The following is a 20,171-nucleotide window of genomic DNA, read 5'->3' as shown; positions in this document are numbered from 1 at the left end:
TGGGGGCCACTGGCTGCCTCCAAGCCCCACTGGGTCACAGCCACTGAGCCTTCTCTGCATTCCTCCTTTCCAGCCCAGACCGGGGCTCCTGGGGCAGGGCTATCTCCTGTTCCCTTAGTTTCTGATACAGGCCATCTGAGTGACAAGCCAAGAATCAGGGGATGGGACAGTGGGCTGATGCCTCACACCCAAGGCTGGCCAGCTGAGCACACACATGGTCTGGAGAGAGCTGATCCTGTCAGATGCTGGGGACACTCACAGGGACACTTGTCAGGAACACTCACAGGCTAATTAAGCAGCTGTCTCATTAAGGAAAGTAAATTAGGCTTCACTGCATTGACCATCACAGAGCCTGCCATTCGCTAGGAGGGGACACCATCTTCAGCTGCTTGAGCCCTTGACCTGCACCCTGGGCTGTCATCCCCCAACACCCATCCCCAGCACCCACTATCAGTTGCTTTTTTTTTCTTTTTCCCAATAGTATTTTATAGATTATTTTTCATCTGAAGCTCACAATGAGCCTGAGAATTAGGTCCTTGTTCACTCCAATTTATAGGACAGGGTGGACAAGGGACTCGCCCAGGTCACCTGGCTAATAAGACAGAGTCAGGACTTACACTCAGTGGCTTACCTGGTCCCAGAGGAAAGGTCAGCAAATACCTGGGTGATCTGGAAGTCCTTTTGATGGAGTCACAAGGTATAAAAATGTGTCTAAGCTGCACTGACCATTTTGAGGAACTTGACAAAAATTTCCTCTCTCCTGCTTAGAGAGACCGCAGGTCAAGTATCTAAAAACATCCAATTTCTTTGCTCTGGTCTAGCATTAGATCTGCCCTGCACATCGGTTGCTTGCCACACAGCCAGTGCCCTCCTGGGTGGGCCACCCACTGGGTTGATTTGATCTTGCACCAGCCTTGTGACGTTGTCCTTATCATCGGCATCTTAAAATGAGGCTAGCTAAGGCTCAGAGAGGCCCAGACACAAATTCAAGCTTGCACAGGCACAAGGATGGAGCCAGGACAGGAAGCCAGGTGTGTTCCTGCTTGGCCTTTTTAAGACAGGAGGAGAGTTGGAGAAGGGTAAACTGACGTTTGTTCACTGGGACCTTTTTAAAATAATCTGCTTAAGTTTACATCAATATCCCACTATATCTTTCTTCCTGCCTGCCACTCTACCTCCCCCACTGTGCCCCCATGCCAATCTAAGCAGAGGGAGCATCTGTGATGCCTCTGGATGCCAGCCTCACCAGCTCTCTGTCCCTACTCCCCCTGACAGGGCCAGGACCATCTAGAGCTACTCAGGAACAAGGGCACTGAGAAGGACCCCCAGAATTCCAGGAGAAGAGATGCTGGGACAACCTAGCCTTGTCCCTCTAGCACCTACCCTGGGCAGGTGGTTTTCACCCAGCATGCTGTGACAGGCTGCAGACCTCCCCCAGAGTGGGTATCCGAGGCCCTGATGAAATAAAGCAGTGTCCACATCAAAGACCCTGGTCATCCCAACTGACACCTCCTGACACGAACAGGGAGGTGGAAGAGATGTGGAGTGACTGTCTTGTTTTCAAGCCCCTGAAACTGTGCCCACCAGCCACCTAGGGATGTAGGACACAGAGGCTCCTATATATGGGCAGGCCATGTTAGACCCAGACTATAAACAGGACAGACAAGCACATGTGGGGGGCTCCTGACATGTACTCCCAGCCTTCTCCAGAGGCCAAGACTCTGGGGTTGCAGTCAGGAAAGGGGTGGTATCTGGTCCCAGGACCCAGCAGACAGGAGGGGCAGCACCATCTTTCTTTCTGTTCAAACACACACAGACAGGGCTGCAGACACAGTTCTGGCCTGTGTGTGCGACTTGTACATAATTCACAGGCTCCTATTGCTCTGACCTGGATAAAATGTACCAGCAGGGGCAGCTTGCACAGAGAACAGTGAGCGGATGCCAGGGAGCACTTCCTGAAAAGAGGCGAGTGGGCCAGAGGCTTAGGGGATTAATAGAAATTGGACAAATGAATATTGTTAATAACAAGAACTGTTTACTTGTCATTAACAAGTAACGTTTGTGGGGTAAGTCAGTTTACAATTCATGTTCACAAACTTTATCTCGTTCAATCTTCATAAAAGTCCAGTGTGGAAGTACTTTAACAGGCAAGAAGGTGAAGGCTCAGAGGCTGAGTCACTTGCCTATTTTCTTTCTTTCTTTTTTTTTTTTTTTAATTTGAGGTAAGAGTCTCACTCTGTTGTCCAGGCTCCCAGGCTGGAGTACAGTGGTATGATCTTGGCTCACTGCAACCCCCACCTCCCAGGTTCAAGTGATTCTCCTGCCTCAGCCTCCAGAGTAGTTGGGATTACAGGTGTGCGCCACCATACTTGGCTAATTTTTGTATTTTTAGTAGAGACAAGGTTTTGCCATGTTGGTCAGGCTGGTCTTGAACTCCTGACCTCAGGTGATCCACCCACCTTGGCCTCCTAAAGTGCTGGATTACAGGCATGAGATACCACACCCAGCCTAGCTTTTTGTATTTTTAGTAGACACGGGTTTCACCATGTTGGCCAGGCTGGTCTCGAACTCCTGACCTCAAGTGATCTGCCCGCCTCAGCCTCCCAAAGTGTTGGGATTACAGGCGTGAGCCACTGTGTTCCGCTGCCCATTTTCACATAGATGGAAACAGAGTTCCCTCCCTGTGCCAAGCTGCAGCATGCGTTCAACCCCACCTCCACTCCCAGTCACAAGACACCAGGGAATGTCCTTCTGGGCTCAAGGGGCCAACTGCTGATGGGAGAGAGCATGAGGGGTAAATTTCCCTGGCAGCAGGAGGGCTATGCACCACTCAGGGCACCATGGCCCCTGCCCTGCTGGGGCAACCCAGAGGACCCTGAGGCAGGAGACAAGGGGAGTGGCCAGGCCTTCCCCTGCACAGGCATCAAGAACTCCTGAGAGCTCTTCAGAGTGGGAAGGGAGGTGCCAGGTGACCCTGCTTGGCCACAAGTGTGAGGAACAGGACACCTACAGAGGAAGAGTCCAGAAAGTCCACAAACGCCCACTGGGCACCAGCCAGGTGCTGGGGACACTGGGATGAATGTGACCAGCTCTGAAGAGGCTCCTCATCAGGCAGGCACCTGCTTGGTTGATGCTCAGACCCTCACAGTCCACTCCAGAAACTTCTCCAGCCCCATCTGACCTCCTTTCCCTCCCTCTGCTCCCACAGCACCTTACAAGGTCCTAATGATACAGTGTCATGTGCAGCCTCCTTTCACCTCTGCTCCCACTGTTGCTCTTCCAAGAACGCCCTTTCCAGCCAGCTGGGGCCCATCTACCCACACTCCCCGATCTCTTCTTCTCGGAGCCTCACTTAAGTGCCCCCCAACCCCACACTCAGACTGATGGACCCCAGTAGGAAGCTTGCTCTCTTCTTCCTCTCCTCCCCTTAGGGCCTCCCCATGCTTTTGACCTCCCTTGCAACATCTGTGCTCTCTGCCCAGGCTAATGTGTCCTGGAATTGCCTCACTCTCTGCCCCTCAGGACCTGGGACTAAGAAGGTGCAGCTCCAATGAACTGCGTAAATGTGTCACCCACTCAATTCAACGTCCCAGAGCAATTAAAAAATCACTTCTTCCTTTTAAGGTATGCATTAAAGGCTTGTCTTTTTAAAAAAAAAAAAAAAAAAAAACCCTCAGTGGGCACAGGAAAATGCAATGGAAGAGTTTTAGTCAGATTTGTCTTGGCACTTCCAAGTCCTGGCTCCGTTCCTGGCACACAGCACATGCCTGAGATATGCCGGTTTGGTGGATGGCAGAATCAAAATATCTCTACCTGCCACTTGAGCCTGCTGCCTAAAGTTCCACCATTATCATCGAATCTTCCCTGGGGCTAAAGAGTATTCCCTGTGATGCTCTCTCAAAATGCAGTCCTGGGGCAGGAAACCAGCTGGAGGCTTCCACATGCAAAACAGCAAGATCAGCGTTCGCCCATGAGATCTTCTCACAGTGTTTTCTTGAGATCATGTGTCCAGACCCTGCTCTTTAACCAAGGACTTACATGTTCGAATTATCTTAGGAAAAGCTGAGTGCATACTGGGCCACCCATTGGGGTCCCTAATTCATATTAATACATTCAAGACCCTAAGAAGGCCCGTTTGGATTTATGTGACCTAGCGTTTCCCAAATCTGTACGCTCCTGCATTCTCGAATCCATTGCCATCCCATGAGACCAGGGCTCCTGAGGGGACAGTTAGGGAACTATGGACTAGAGAGTGGGCCTGGGTCCGAGTGGGACAAGGTCTGCAGGCCACACTCCCCTGCGCTGACCATTTCACAGAGGCAGAAGGTCCAACCTCAGCCACCACCACCAATAGTTCATGACAGATACAGATAATGAACATGGATTCAGACAGCTTCCAAACGAAGCGCAAAGGAGGCAGAAGGTAACAGGCCCAGTTAGAGACCTGAATGAGCTCCAACTGTGATTTTGTGCTCACTGCTGGCCATTGGGCGGGGGACCCCATCCTGCTAAGCTTTGCTTTCGTTGTCTGCAAAATGGGGATAAGGCTATTCTTAGGGCTGATGTGACAGTTCAGTGTGGTAAGGTAAGCAGAGGCAGATTATAAACTGTCAAATCCTGTGCCAGCATTTGCTATGTGCATGACGATTTCACTGCATACAGGGCCAGAAGGGTGTGGTCACGTCTTGATTGATCACAATCCACTGCAGATGTCCTCAATCAGGACAGATGGATGGATGGATACATGGATGCATAGATGAATGGACAGACAGAATCCCCAGTGTGACACAGACTCACCAATGGCTGAATAGGTATGAATGAATACACGAACCAATTCTAGTAAGGTCAACTGTTCCATTTCTTTCTTTTTTTTTTTTTTTAAGGCAGGGTTTCACCATATCAGTCAGGCTGGTTTCGAACTCCTGACCTCAGGTGATCCTCCTGCCTCAGCCTCCCAAAGTGCTGGGATTACAGGTGTAAGCCACCGCTCCCGGCTCCAACTGTTCCATTTCTTAGACTCCAACTGGTAGAAGCAGCAAATTGGGAAGGACCACACACACACAGGAGGGGAGAGGAAAGGGGTGCAGCCCTCTGGAGGCAAGTCCTGGGCAGCAGGATAAAGGAACAGACAGGGTTGGAAGAGCCAGAAACCAGGATTAAACACGTGCAGCAGCCCAGGGTCACCTGGCACAGGGGTCAAGCAGCAAGGCAGGCGGGGTTCCTAAGGCCTGTCCCTCCAGCCATCCATGTCAGCATTGTTAAGGGGAAGGAAGTGATCAATCCCTTTTGCAAAGGTTTCCGACCAAAACCATTAGAGTTGTTTTTAATGAGAGAGAGAGCAGAAAGAAGTCTTTAGGGCCAGCTGCAGTGGCTCATGCCTGTAATCCCAGCACTTTGGGAGGCTGAAGCAGGCAGATCACCTGAGGTCAGGAGTTCGAGAACAGCCTGACCAACATGGAGAAACCCATCTCTACTAAAACTATAAAATTAGCCAGGCGTGGTAGCAGGAGGTTGAGGCAGGAGAATCGCTTGAACCCAGGAGGTGGAGGTTGCAGTGAGCTGAGATCACACCATTGCACTCCAGCATGGGCAACAAGAACGAAACTCTGTCTCAAAAAAGAAAGAAGTCTTTAGGGCAAGAAGACACAGGCCTTAGCTGTTGCTTCTGGAAAAATGCTTCTTACAGTTTATACGAATTCATCAACACATATATGCACAGGACGAACATTTTTGAAGTGCCTACTGCCAGGCACTTCAAGTGCTGTTGGGCACTGGGGACACAACGCCAGGTCCAGACAGCATCACACATGGAAGGTTCTGGATAAATGAGATGTCGGGTCACTTGAGGATGGAGAGGGAGGTTTTGCAGAAAAATTCACAAACAAGAAGTCTGGAAGACCGAGTTAAATCATTACATGACCTCAGACAAGTCACCATCCTTCTCTGAGCCTCCATGTTCCCACCTATAAAGTGGGGCTGATAAAAATCGTGAAAACTATTACCTGGCACCAGACACTGACCCAGCAGTTACAGATGTTCTCTTAATGCACACAGCCAGCAAGGCAGGTACTGCTAACAATTTGTTGTGGGGTAAATTGTCCCTTTCACAGATGAGCAACCTGAGACTCAGCTGGTTACCAACAAGCCTGAGGTCAGAGAGTCGGTGGGAGTCTGGGAGTAAGCTCCAGTGTGTCTGATTCCAGAGCCCACACTCTCCCGCCCTCCCAAACAAGTCCCACACTTTCTCCTCCCAGACTGCTGTGAGAATGTGATGACATCATAGATATCAAAGTGCTTTGTAAAGTTAAACTATTACGTGTCCAAAGGCAACAAGAAGTCAGTCCTGACTCCTCCGTGAAACCAAACACTGAAGTTCACAGGGACACTCAGAACTGGCCGCAGACCAGAACTCCTGGGTTCCTTGCTCTCAACCTCTGGCATTCCTCAGCTAACTTCCTCCCAGGGAAAGGGACCCGGCAATCCCAGGAGCCCCAGATGGCCCCTCAAGGCCCACAGAGCAGGGTTCCTTCTAGACCAGGAAACCACCTGGCTCGTAGCCTCCTGACTCTCCTTCACTTCCCTCCTGCCAAGGACCTAGAGGGCACGGCCTGGCCCAGGTGCCATGGGAGCTGCCCCAGGGACCCTTGCCACTCCCCGCTGACAGGCTGTGGGACCTCGGGCCAGTCGCCTTACCTCTCTGAGCCCCAGGTTTCCCACCTGCAAAATGAGGGTTGAAAGCAGACTTCATGTGTGAAAGGGTCCACTCCAAGGAGAGACTCCAACATGACTGCCCTTGAGCTGGGTAGATCAGCTAAGTGGGCAGGAAGGGGAGCGCCAGGCTCTCAAAATCCCTGGTTTGAGGAGGGAGGTACAACCCTACCTACCAGGAATTACCCATCTAACCTTGAATTCTCGGCCTGCCCTTGGCAGTCCTGGTCTGAGAGGTGGACTCAGTTGCTGCCACCAGCAGGACCCAATGTGCTGACTTCCAGGTTGGCTAGGGTTGCAGCAGAGGAGAGGCAGGAGAAGGGTCTTCAGGAGAACTGCATATGTCTTCAGTGGAGGGACCTGGGCCCCAAAGCACAGACATCCTTGCAGGCCCACGGTGGCCTGAAAGGGTTGCTAACTGGCTTCAGGCCAAACAGTGAGACAGAGGTGCCAGGACCCAGGCCTTTTAGGCCCAGCCCAGGGCTGTCTGCACTGGCCCAGAGTCACTCCTTTGGAGCATGGATTAAGCAGAGAGAGGAACAGTGTGAAGAGTTAGGATGATGCACTCCCCTATCCTGCCCCAGTAAAGAGACTCTGGCCATTGACAGCTGGGCCCCCAAACCCCAAGGTGAAACTCAACACCCGGTCACCCCATTCCCTGCTTCACTCACTGCAGGCACTGACAGGGCACATCTGGATGAAGGAGGGGCTAACTCTGCTTCTGCAGAGTCCCAGCAAGAGGAAGAGGGCTCCAACTGCAGCAGAATGGACTTCAGTTCCTCCCAAGAAAGAACTTCCTGCAGCAGCATGAAGCATGAACAGCACACAGAGAAGCGGGGCACGATGAGGACAACTGTAGCATCTCCTCTGAAATACAGGATGCTATCTCCTCCATCATGTCATTTTACTTTCAAACCAGCCTGGAAGGTAAGTGTTGCTGCTCTAATCTTATAGGTGAGCAACTGAGGCTCAGAGAGGCTAAGTGACTTGCGCATGTCTTCTAAGTTCCACTAAAAAGAGGCAGAGCCAGGATTCAAAGCCAGAACTCTGACTCTGAGGCCCACACACCTCCCTTCTTGGGAAGCACACCTGCCATGGGCATCTCCCTGCACCGTCGCAGATGCTCAGGTTTGGGCTGGTGGAGATGCCACGGGCATTCCTTTCAGAAAGGAGAGGGAGTGCTCACTTGTGGCCAGCTGTAAAGGGCTCTGTGTCCTATGCCTGCTTGGCTGTGCCCCTGCAGAAAACACCTGATGGGGGCCTCCCACGTGCTTTCCGTGCAAAGTGCCATGTCTTCTGTCGTGTGCCCACCCATGCCTCCTCTCAGGCAAGGCTCAGTCCCTGCTACCTCCTCTGCTCTTAAAGAAGAGCAGTTTGAAGAGATGACCATGATTACATTCGCAGGCCTCCTCTGTCCTCTGCTTTCTGCTTGGCAGGAACCCCACCCACCACCCAACTCCACACCCAGACTCCCCATCACAGGGCCCGGCAGCATTTAGTGGCACCTGCTACACAGCCTGTCCCAGGCCTGCCCAGTCCCACATTCCTCTTACCTGGCATTCATAGGCTCCTGGGAGACCCTCTGAACTCAGAGTGGCATGGCTCATGGCACCTTGGACATGGGGGACATGTTCTGGGTCCAGGGCTGTCCCCAGAACTGTGGAAATGACTGCCCAGCTCTAAGGAAGGTATGCAAAGTGGCCACATCAGGGCCAGCTCTGGGCTGGGGCCGCTGTTCTGTGCACCTGAGTTCACCTGACAACAGCCTACCTGTGACTTCTGCTCCACTCCAGAGGTTCCTCTGTCCCTGACAGGGTCACCCCAGAAGCCACCTGTAGTTTGCTTTGGGGGAGGAGGCAGAGATGGACAGATGGGTACCACTCCTCTCCCGGAGGGGTCTGTGGCAACTGGGCTGCTGACTCATCTTTGGGGTGGGGGCTGAAAGCCCCCTCATTAAGAGGTATGATAAAAATAGAGATAAAAATAGATGATCTTTAAACTGTGTCCTAAGGACGGTGTGTTCAGTGGACTCCCCGGCTTTTGACAGAGTGAGGAAGTGTCTTTGATTTGCCTCTCCTGAGCCACTCTCTACCTTGCTTGGGGTCCTGGGAACTGACCTCTGTGGACTGTAATGGGCTCTGTGCTGCTGGTTTCCAGGGAGGTACACCCAACAGGAAGCACCAATGCAAGACTGAGGGAAAGAGGAAAGAGAGTTGAGGTCTTTCCCCTGTGAGGCCTCCTGGGTTGACTGGGCCCTGGCACTGATGGCCACAGCCCCTGTCCCTATAGCTGCCTACTTCTCTTGCTCCTTCAGCCCTAAGTGGTAACTGTTCCCAGCCACTGCTAGTCCCTTGGTGCTGCACTGTCCCATGTTAATTTGTCACACGCCTAATGCCTGAGCCAGTCACTCTGGGTTGATGCACCCTCACTGGCTGTGCCATGGCAAGGAGACCAAGCACTGCCACCAATGGCCCCTTTTGGAGCCTTCCTCTGTACAGCTGTCAGGGCCTCCTCTGCTCTTAAAGAGGAGCAGTTCGAAGGGATGCCCATGATTACATGTGCAGGCCTCCTCTGTCCTCTAACTTAGCCTGGGCCTGGTGGGGCGGGGGAGGGGAGCAGGTTGGGGGAGTGCTCAGACCAGCCAGTGAAGAAGGAAGGGGCAGGAGGCAGAGGTCAGCTCCCCAGCAAGTGCATTCCCCAATAGCTTTTGAGTGTTTAGTATATGGTAGGTGCTGCACTCCACATACCAAGAACTTTATTTGCTTCTCAGGCAATCCCAGGAAGTCCTTCCACCTAAAGCATTTTACAGGAGCCACAACTGGTGCTCAAAGAGATAAAATGATTCTTCCAGGGTCATCCTGCCAATAAGTGGCAAATCCAGGACTCAACATAAGTTTTCTGTCTTCTGTATGGTAGACACATTGGACAGCGATAACTGGACTTGAACAAGCCCCGAGAATGACCTCAGTACAGCAGATGCACCTGAATGCAGTTTGGTTCTGAGCTAAGGAATCCGGGAGTAGCCAACCCAGAGATCCACTCCTTATCTACAAGGAATATCTGAACCCTCAGCCCATCCCACTGAATGTGTGGGCCAAACAGATTCAGGTCTGTTTTGCAGTAAATGAAGGTTGCTAGGTGAAGGTTGTTAGGGGGAGGTGCTAAGTGAAAATGCTCTAGAAACTGCACACTTTTAGGCTGGGCACGGCGGCTCACACCTGTAATCCCAGCACTCTGGGAGGCCGACGGGGGTGGATCACCTGAGGTCAGAAATAGGAGACCAGCCTGACCAACAAAGTGAAATCCTGTCTCTACTAAAAATACAAAATTGGTCGGGCGTGGTGGCACATGCCTGTAATCTCAGCTACTTGGGAAGTTGAGGCAGGAGAACTGCTTGAACTCGGGAGGCGGAGCTTGCCGTGAGTGAAGATTGCGCTATTGCACTCCAGCCTAGGCAACAAGAGTGAAACTCTGTCTCAAAAAAAGTGGGCAGGGGGCAGGCATGGTGTCTAATGCCTGTAATCTTAGCACTTTGGGAGCCAAGGTGGGCAGATCACGAGTCAGGAGTTTGAGACCAGCCTGGCCAACATGGAGGAACCCTGTCTCTACTTAAAATACAAAAATTAGCTGGGATTAGTGGCGGGCACCTGTAATCCCAGCTATACAGGAGGCTGTGGCAAGAGAATCAATTGAACCCAGAAAGGGGAGGTTGCAGTGAGCTGAGATCGCGCCATTGCACTCCAGCCTGGGCAATAAGAGCAAGACTCTGTCTCAAAAAAAAAAGAAAGAAACCGCACACTTTTTGCGAGTGGTTGTGGTTCTTCGGTCTGACTCTCTCCCCTACACTAGACTCTCTCCCCTACATGTGAGCCCCAGTAAAACCCCATGTCTTGTTCACTGGCTCTGGGTCTCTTCTTTGGCCTCTTGAACCTGGTGCCATCCTCACTGGCACCAATAGGGGTCTGCCGCAACACGTGGGCACTACCTTGAAATAATTTTAGTTAACTGGCTCACAATCACAGCAGAGCTGGATGAGTTGCACAGAGGCCTCCAATGTTCCCTGGACACCCTCCCCTAGATTAAAAAAAAAAAAAATCCTCTGACATTCTTCAGTTCTCTCAGGTGGGACAGAGGCCCCAAGCAGGCGGTGCAGTTGGGTGTCCAGTTTGGAAAAACAAGCAGATTCAGACAAGGCTTCATTGTTAAGGAGAGTCTGACACTCCGACCATTAAATCAAAACCAAGCAAAACAAAATACTTACTGCCTTGTCTTATCTTAGAAAGGGGACAGTGGGAAGGGCCCTGGGCTGGGTGTTGATCCCAGCCCAACCAGAGCCAGTCTCAGAGATCTGGCCTCAGGTGGCTGGGGAAGGGAGTTTAGGGCGTCAGTGCAGCCCAGATCAGGTATGGTGTGGGTGCTTGCCCTGTGTGGCCTTGTCTGGCCTCTGTGGCCCTTTCAGAGAGATCACTGTTATTGTCATTTTTCAGATGAGGAAACCGAGGCTCTGAGACATGCAGGAAGGAGCTGCATGCTGGAACCCAGGTTAACTGGATTACCAAGTCTTTCCACTCCCCTCATCTCACCAGGCAGGGAGGTCCCGGGGGGAAGGGGCAGCCCCGGAAGGAATGAGCTCCTTGTCCTGGGGATATGCAAGTATCATCTTGGGACACTGGGAGGCAGGCTGCAGAGGGTAGCTCTCAAACTGGAATCACCAGGGGAGCTTCAACAACTACTGATGCCTGGGTCTTGCCCCAGAGGTTGCAGGGCCTGCAGGGCTTTTAAGTTTCCCAGATTCCAATGTTCTAATGTGAAGCTGCCCTTCCCACCTCTGAAACTCCCCAGCCCCATACCTCTCTAAGGAAAGAAGGGATTTATTACCCTGACCCCATTTTACAAAATGGGCAGAAGTCAAGCAAAATCTAAGGGTGTTCTCAAGGCCCCACAGCCAGTGACAAATCAAGGGAGCATGAGGGGTTCCCTGATTTCCGACCGCCCATGGGCTGAGCTCCTTCAAGACACTTGAGGGGTCCCAGCTCCCTTGTCAGTGGGAGAGAAGTTTCTCTTTTGAGACTCCTGGGTGGGAGGGTGAGACATATTCTTCGTGGCATTTTTTTAAAAGAGTCCACGCGTTCAAAAGCTAAACAGCTGCAGGATTAACGCTGGAAGACCCCTCTGCTTGCTGGCATGCCTTGGGAGCAACAAGATAAAGGAACTCAAAGCAGGCCTGTTTATCATTTTCTGTAGGAGATTTGGTCACAAGCCTAGGAAGAGCTGGGCCTCTCAGACCAGCAGCCCACACTTCCTCCCCACCTGCCTTTTCACCTTCCTCATGCTCTGAAAGCGGAGTGTCACAGATGGAGAGATGGTGTGGGGCGGTGGGAAGTGCGAGGCCTGTGGAGTCCAGTGGTCCTGGGGTCTGCCCAAGCTCTCCCCCTTGCCAGCTACCTTTGGAGAGGAGCTACTCCTCTCTCAGCCCGTTCAGTGCTGACCTCACAGCAGTCCAAACTCAGCAACACCAGCACCACCTCCAGGAAGCCTTCCCTGACTCCCTCCCCAGCCAGCGCTGGGCAACCCCAGGCCCCTGGCCTTCCCTGTCACATTCTATATTGTCACTGCTTCTGTGTCCTGCCATCCCTACCAGGCTGTTCATTCATTCATTCCACAGAGCAGCTGCACTCTGCCTGGGATTCATTCCAAATGCCTTTCCCAAGCACCTGTTTTCTCTAAGATCCCCTGCTAGCTGCTGGAGATACAGATCCCTAACAGCTAACCTGCACTGAGTGCTCATTATGTGCTGGGCATTTTTTTGAGTGCTTTACATGTATAATTCATTTCATCCTCACAACTCTAAGATGAAGATGCTATAATTATCCCCATTTGACATAGGGGGAAACTAAAGCCCAAAGAGGTTAAATCATTTGCCCAAGTCATTTAGCCCTATTCTGAGCCGCCAGCCACAGATACTGATGGGCCCAGCCCTTGCCTCAAGAGCCTACTTCTTACAATTTGGAAATTTTGCATCTGTGTGTTCGCTTGTTTAACGCTCTTCCCCCACAGACCAGAATTTCCAACCATGTTACATTTTGGTTGGATGTGTGTGTGCACTGGAGGGTACAGTGGAGGAGACCAAATACATGCTGCTTCCCTTTAAGGAAGAACTCACACTCTCTGCCCAGCATCTGCTAGCTGGATACCAGATGGCTCCTCCCACCTGGGTCATTTCTGCCATGGAGGCCTGAGAAAAAAACTCAAGTTGCCAGTTCAGTCCTGCTCCCTGCCTGAACCTAGCTCAGGACCTTCCAGGCAGCAGTGCCTGCTTGCACACCACTGTTCACAGGGAAAGTGGTGGGAACTGTATCTCTGCAAACCCCAGCTAAGTCCCCCTAGGGGAGGGCCTCCCTGCCACGTGGCATGCCCTCCCTCCTGCCATCACCTGCTGGACTCTTCCATCAGCTTCTTACTGAGTCGCTTGTTCATGAAGCCATCGAGGGGATGGGCAAGAGGACTCATGCTGATGGAGTACCCATTCGTGTGCTAGGCCTGGACAGGCATCTCGCCTTCTTCATCTCATTTAATAAGTTATTATAAGCCCCAATTTACAGGGAAAAAAGAGAGGCACAAAAGTTGAGCAAGCTGTCCAAGGGGCAGCTTGCATTGCCTCCCTTGGCCCGAGGGGTGCAGCTCTGTGCCGGGCACGCTGCTAGGCACTCAGCAGGAGGGGAGGATTGGTGGGGGGCATAGAATCTAGTTTTGACAAGGCAGCAAAGGAAGCAGACCAAGCAGAACCCCAATCCACAGACCACAGTCAGTGAGCAGAGGGCCGTGGCTCAGCAGCAGAGGAGACTTGAATTCCACCTGCATGGGAAGAGTTCTGGAAGCTTATAGGAGGCGGCACCTTTGGGTCTGGCTGGACTCCTTACTGCTCTTTCCCATGGTCACAGCAGGAGAAAGAGCAAGCCTTGGCCTCAAAGCTCTGGTGCCCAGTGTGTGTTTGTCACTACCCCAAAGGGGGCAAAGGGAGGAGAAGCTGGCTGCCCTGCCAGTGACCCCGCTATGGCCCGGCCAGCCTGCCTCCAGTCCTGCCAACCTGGCCTGGCCCAGCCAGCTCCCAATCACAGGGTCTTCTCTGCCAGCTAATGACCATGCCGTCTGCAGCTCAGGCCACCACCCTCTTTTGGGCGAGGCAGCAGCTACCCACAGAGCCTACTGGCCCAGACAGCAGTCAGGCCAAAAATCACAGCTGCCTGTCACATCCTCTGGCCCTGGTGCTGTGGTCTCCTCCTCCTCCTTCCAGGGTCACGAAGGACGCTTCAGAAAGCTGGGGCTACCGGGGAGCTCAGACCTCACCCTGCTCTCCCTGGACATGGGCACACCGGACCCCAGAGAGGGGCCGACTCATCTCAGATCACACAGCCAGCCAGCCAGCCTGTGCACAGCCTATAGGGCCCACGTCCTTCCTGGGCCCCATGCTCAGTCCAGCAGTGCCCTTCCTTAGCCTTGAGAAAAATACTCGTCCAGGCTTTTCACATGCAAAGTATGCTTTCGAGGTACTTGTGTGGAAGTGAGACAGGACATTTTCTAAGCACAGATTTACATTCAAACAGATGCAGCTTTGCTCCCTGCTCCCTACTCCAAGCTGTGTGACCTTGGGCAAGATCAGGTACCTCTCTGAGCCCCAGTTTCTTGGGGATAACAGTAGCTACCTCAGGGAGTTTGCGTGAACAAGAGTGTCTATAAAGCATTTAGCGCATTGTCTGGCTCATAGTAAGTACTCAGGAGTATCTGTTACTGTTGATAGCATCACTGTAGTATTGTGTGGATACATTTTACAAACTGCAAAATGTTATGGATGTAGGTATTATTTTTTACTATTACTGTTGAACGTTAAAGATTCAGAGGGGACATAGCTAGAGAGTTGGGTAATCCAGGAATGTTTCTGAGGGAACTGATGACCTGAGTCAGGTCTTGACAGGTGGGGAGGTGAGTGGAAAAGAGGCAGGGATGGCAGTTCTGATGGGAGGAACCACAAGCAAAGGGGCTGCGATGGGGCCACATGTGGTGTGTTTAGAAGACAGTGCAGAGCAAGGAGCTTCTGAACCCCACCTGAGGAGGTGGGGGCTCCTGTCTAGTGCTGTTAGCAGTCTTGGATACGGTGGGCAAGGACCTGAACACAATAACTAGGGCCTGGTCTTCATCTTATAGGTGGTAAGGAGCCATAGTGCCTTCTAAATGGGGCCCCATTAAGCTTTGTGAAATTTGAGTTCTGACCAACATTCAAGGCCCTCTCCCATCTGAGCTTTTACCCTCACTAACTCCACCAAGCCAGCCTCCTCGCCCCAAGTTCTCTCTGCCTCTCGGCTTACCACGCCATCCCACCTGCCCCGCCACTAGCCCACCCATGATTCACACTCACAATGAGGCACCCCCTTGTTGAGTGCCTATAGTGTCATGTGTTTCACACATGTGACCTCAAGATCATCCGTAACCACCCTGAGAAGTGGACATCACAACCTTCATTTCACAGAGGAGGAAATGGAGGCCTGATGGGGTCATGTGTCTTGCCCATGCTCTCATGGTGAGAAGGTGACACAGCCAGGATTCATTCTTGGAGGGATGTCAGGACCTCGCCCTCCACTTAGAGCAAGTGGCCTCTAGCTCCTGCTCAGACAGCCACCTCCCTGACAAAGCCTTCCTGGTTACCCCAGTCCTCAAGGGCCTCCCCTCTACCCCTTTCCACCCTCTACCCCCCTTGCCCCTCCCCTTCACCACCTCTCTGGAATCAGAGGCCCACTTGATCCTAGCTCAGCTAGCCTGGTTCCCAGTGTCACCTGTGGGACTATCTGGGCCCCAACAGGAGAGATAGGACATCATCAGCCCCAGCTCTCTCCTGTTGGGGGCCAGATGATAATTTCTCCCTGTCCTATCCAGCCTGCCCCCCATATCCAAGACTGCTAACAGCACTAGACAGGAGCCCCCACCTCCTCTGGTGGGGCTCAGAAGCTCACTGAGCACAGAGCTATCCTGCCCCCAGCTGAGGGGAGTAATAAATTATTCACTGCACCTTGGTGCCTAGGGAGGTCAGACAATGGGCAGGATGGAATGGACACCAGGTCCAGGCACCACAGTCCTGCCAGCAGGAAGCCAAAGGAGGGGGTAAGAATCCAGAGCCCCATGCCAGTGTCCCCAAGCAGACTGATTCTAGAGGCTATGAGACCACAACACAGCCTGAGCTGAGCAAATTTAGGTCTCTGAGCCTGCAACCATATCCTGCGTTCTAATCTAAGACAAGTCTGAGAATTTCCCCAGACTTCCTGATTAAACTTCAAGCTTCCTTTTCTCCGCAGGGATGGAAACAGATATTTGGCCAGGCACTGCATCTTTGTAGCTCATTTAGTCCTCACAACAACTTGCTAAAGGAGGTATTCTAATTTTATAGACTCAGAGGGATGAAGTGATTTGCTCAGTGCCACTCGACTAGTGGGAGGCAGAGCAGACTCACGCCCACCTGGTCTGTCTGATTTACCACTGTCTGGGGCTCACCAGTTACTGTGGCTCAAGGCTACCACTTCACCCATCTGGGTAACTTCCAGGGCACCTGGTATGCAATTGGCACTCAAACAGTTCTGCAAGCAAACTCAAAGGCCCTGAGTAAGTGGTTTCACCTCTCTGAGCTTCAGTTTCCCACACAAGACTGAGCCATTAATAACCAGCCCAATCTTGGCAAGTACAACGTACCCCTTAGCACTTGACAGCTAGAGGCGATGGCCCCACTAACTGAGCAGGTAACACACAGCCTGCCATAACCCATTTTAAGATAGCGCTTGGAACCATGGATGCATCGAGAGGTCCCAAGCGACTCCACAACCCTCCTCTGCTCCACTCCAGGTTCCAGGCTTTCTCCACATTATGAAAGGAGTTCACAGGTGTGAAATTATTCCATCAAAGAGCTTTGTTTAGAGATAGGGATTATTGTGAGGATTTGAATCCCTGGATGTAGGTAGGAGGTAGAGGGAATCCCAAGCCCCTCAGTCACCTTCTCTTTTGGGTTCCCCCAACCCCTCCACCCCCAGGGATTGAGATTCCAGACTTCTACTGACCTCTCACCACCCTCCTCCACCTTCCAGGGTGGTTTCCCCTTGACTCCAGGGAGTTGGAGTCCTAGCCAAGGCCACAGGGCCAGACCAAGGCCATATCCCCTCCCCCTCCCCACACAGAACAAGAGCCCACAGAGTCCATGCCAAGGGCTCTTTCACAACACCCCTCTCCCTACATGCCTCTGGGGCAGCAGAAGCATCCCCAGCCTGGGAATCAAGACACCTGGGACTGTGCCCCAGCCCTGGCAGCCCCCAGCCTTGGGACCTTGAGCAGGCCTCTCCCTTCCTGGGCAGAGGTATTCTGCAGGTTCCCCTGCCCTGGAGAGAATGAGGTTGGACCTTCCATTTGGGCCAAAGGCTATGGTGGGGCTGCAGGCATTCCTTGGGGCCCCAGCACCAGCCACACTGAGTCTCATCACAGCCTCATACATGATAGCCCGGTTCTCATATCAGGGATAGGGAAAGCCCCAGCCACCTATCCAGAAGATCCTAACTAGGGAGGAGTGTGGATATCTTGAAGGATGCTCAGGAAGGTTTTCTCAAGTCTACTACTGGCTCAAGGACTGGCTTTAGGACCAGACAATTGACACTCCCCTCAGGCAGGCTTCAGTGTCCCCATTAGTAATGTGAGGGAGGTAAGCCAGGTGAACCCATCTCCAGCCACCCCACAGGGGCCACATCTCCAGCTCTGAGGGACCCTTACTTGGGGATCTCTGCAGTGAGTTCACCAACAGATAAGCACACTTCAGGATCTCCAAAGTGTCTTAGAGACCCTGGAGTCTGACACACAAGGACCAGGAGCTGCTGCTCTCACATCCTGGGCACACAGGGAGGGAAGCTTTGGAACTGGGAAGCTTCCCACCTCTGCTCTCAACTCTGGGTCACCTTTCCTAGGGGGTGACATGGCCAGGGAGCGGGAAGCGAGAAGAAGCCACTTCCTCAGCCTTAGGATCAGCGCTCAGATGCTCTGCTTCTTCCCCCTCTATCCTCTCCCGCTCCCCAGTCTCCTCCCCGCAGTGAAAAGAGAAGGTCACTCAGTCTCGTTAAGCCTCAGTTTCCCCAACTGCAAGCGCCGATAACAATATACAACACTTATTACAGAAGCAGCAGTGACCCTTAGGCGGGGCAGGTCTCGGACCCGCACACAATGGGCCCTAAATAAGTGCCCGTTTTCCCTTTCCCCTCCCCTTCCCGCGCCCCCTCCCAGCCACTTCCAGCGTCTGCCTGTCCCCCCCCACCGACAATCCCTCCGCTGCCCCCCGCGCTGCCTCGATGGGGTCGAGAACCGCTCCTGTCCCCCATCCCGGGCTCTCACCTGCAGCCTTGGCTCTCGTGGGCCGCGGGGACAGAGGGGTCCCCTGTGTTCGGGGCAGGCGCTGAGTCCCTCGCCTGAGGAGGGAGGAAGGGGGCAGCCTGGGCTCGCAGCACCAGCCCGGCGGTTCGGTCCGATTGTCCTGCCCGCTTAGGACCCCTCACAGAGCGCACTACCCGGCAGGGGCTTCTCCGGCGCTCGCGCGGTTCCAAGTCCGAAGCGCTCGGGCGGAGGCCACTGAAGGTTGGGGTCTCGTGGAGGCGGGGGGCGTCCGGGGTCCCGCGCACCGGAGTCAAGGGCCTGGGGCCACCCTGCGCCAGTCCCGGGGCGGGGGCTCCGATCCTCACTGATGGGAAAAGCGCTGAGCGACCCCGCAACCAAGGACCGCACCGCGGGGTTAGAAGCGTCCCGCCCCGGCGCAGCGGGTCAGGGCCGGGGCTCTGCGCGTCTCGGCCGCACAACCCGGACCGCGGGGCTGGGACAGGCAGGGCAGGGCAGGCGCCGGCGGGGAGGCGCGGCGGCCGGAGCCCCGCGGGGAAGTCTTTCCAGGTCCCGACTCTGCTCGCTCCGCAAAACGGGGCGGACCTCGGCCCGGCGGCCGACTCCCGAGCTCCCGGCCGCGGCTCCACTTCCTCCTCTTCCCCCGCTAGCTCCCCGCTCGCTCAGCAACGCGCCACCGCCACCTCCGCTGTCAACCCCACCACCCACCCCCACCGGAGCCGCAGCCCGAGCGCAGCCGAGGCAGCGCCGCCCAGCGCCCGAGCGCCCGAGCGCCCGAGCGCCAGGCAGCGCGGCCCCGCCCAGAGAGGGCGGAGTCAGCAGAGACCCCGCCCCAGCCGGCTGCGGGCAGGGGCGGGGCGCACGCCGGCTCCCCTCCCGGGCCCCGCGCGTGGGGCCGCAGGAGCCAATCCGAGAGTGGGAGCACAGCGGCGCCCTCTGAACGCAGACTCTACCTCGGAGAGGGCGGGGCGGACAATGGAGAGGTGCGGCTGCAGGAGGACAATGGCCTGGCTGGGGGTTCGGAACGGGCCCAGCCGGGGAGGGGTTGGCCTCGGGACCCGGATGGAGGGAGAGGTGCGAGGACTGGCTAGTTTGGGACGGGAGCAATGAGACTGCTGGGTGGGAGCTGCGGGGGTCATGGGAAAGGAGCACTGGGCGGGGTCGGAAAAGAAGCAGGGGCGAGGTAAGGTGGAGGCGAGGGGGGATATTCGGGGGCGCGGTCCCAGGGATGCTGCAGCGAGCCTGCCGGGGTGGTGGGATGCCACCGTGACCTTGCTCCTCCCCTGTTTCTAGTGCTCGGCGCTCAGAGGTGAGAGTTGGGCTGGGAAATGTTCATATTCCAGGAAGCGGTGAAAAATAAGTTTTTGGAAATAAGGAGTGAATTTGTCTTCCACAAGTCTCCCTTCCCTGCACCCATCCCCGGGAGGAGCGTTGTGGTCAGTTTTAAAAATACGAACTCAAGAGCAGAGTTTTGTGAGGACACACACTTCCAATCGTGATGCATCTGCAGTCTGCTCCCGCCCCTTCCCACCCCGCGCATTGGGTGCAAGAGCCGTCTTTATTTATTTATATTTATATTTTATTTTATTTTGAGGCAGGGTCTCCCTCTGTGGCCCAGGCTGGAGTGCAGTGGCACCATCACGGCTCACTGCAGCCTCGAACTTCCAGGCTCAGGAGATCCTCTGGAGTAGCTGGGACTACAGGCATGCACCACCACATCTGGCTAGTTTTTTTATTTTTTGTAGAGACAGGGTCTCACTATGTTGTTCAGGCTGGTCTCGATCTCCTGGGTTCCAAGATCCTCCTGCCTCGGTCCCCCAAAGTGTTGGGATTAGAGGCGTGAGCCCTACGCTCTACCAAGGAACCATCTTCTGTGTGTCTGCACAGAACCAGGTGCAGAGAAGACATGGGAGGGAATTGAAGTATGAATGAAAGTTTAATGTGTGTCAGTGGGGGAATGGGGTAGTAGCCATGTGAACTAACTGGCCTGGGGGGCTACAGAATGTTGGTGGCACAGTACAGCCTCTTTGTAAGCCTCACACCAACTTTATGTTGTG

The 20,171-nt window shown here is 53.9% G+C and overlaps 2 protein-coding genes across 20 annotated transcripts in view; one reads left to right on the top strand and one right to left on the bottom strand.

Moving 5' to 3' along the window:
- GDPD5 (glycerophosphodiester phosphodiesterase domain containing 5) overlaps positions 1-18,867 on the bottom strand; it is a 90,815-nt gene extending 71,948 nt beyond the window's left edge. For all 19 annotated transcript variants that reach the window (XR_008475153.2, XR_004731235.3, XR_013523244.1 and 16 more), the window contains exon 1: positions 18,118-18,867. The gene's annotated coding sequence lies outside the window, so the exon portion shown is untranslated. The remainder of the gene's footprint in view (positions 1-18,117) is intronic.
- The window catches only part of LOC118145786 (uncharacterized), a 64,562-nt gene that overhangs the window by 21,567 nt on the left and 22,824 nt on the right, over positions 1-20,171 (top strand). The window contains exons 4-6 of the mRNA XM_078339136.1: positions 7,385-7,563; positions 14,003-14,189; positions 18,197-19,188. Coding sequence (XP_078195262.1) covers positions 7,385-7,563; positions 14,003-14,189; positions 18,197-19,188 — 1,358 coding nt within the window. The remainder of the gene's footprint in view (positions 1-7,384; positions 7,564-14,002; positions 14,190-18,196; positions 19,189-20,171) is intronic.

This window comes from Callithrix jacchus, chromosome 10 (genome assembly GCF_049354715.1).
Source record: "Callithrix jacchus isolate 240 chromosome 10, calJac240_pri, whole genome shotgun sequence".
Lineage (NCBI taxonomy): Eukaryota > Metazoa > Chordata > Mammalia > Primates > Cebidae > Callithrix > Callithrix jacchus.
The sequence above is the reverse complement of the archived record's forward strand: the minus strand, read 5'-3'. Positions and strand labels throughout refer to the sequence as shown.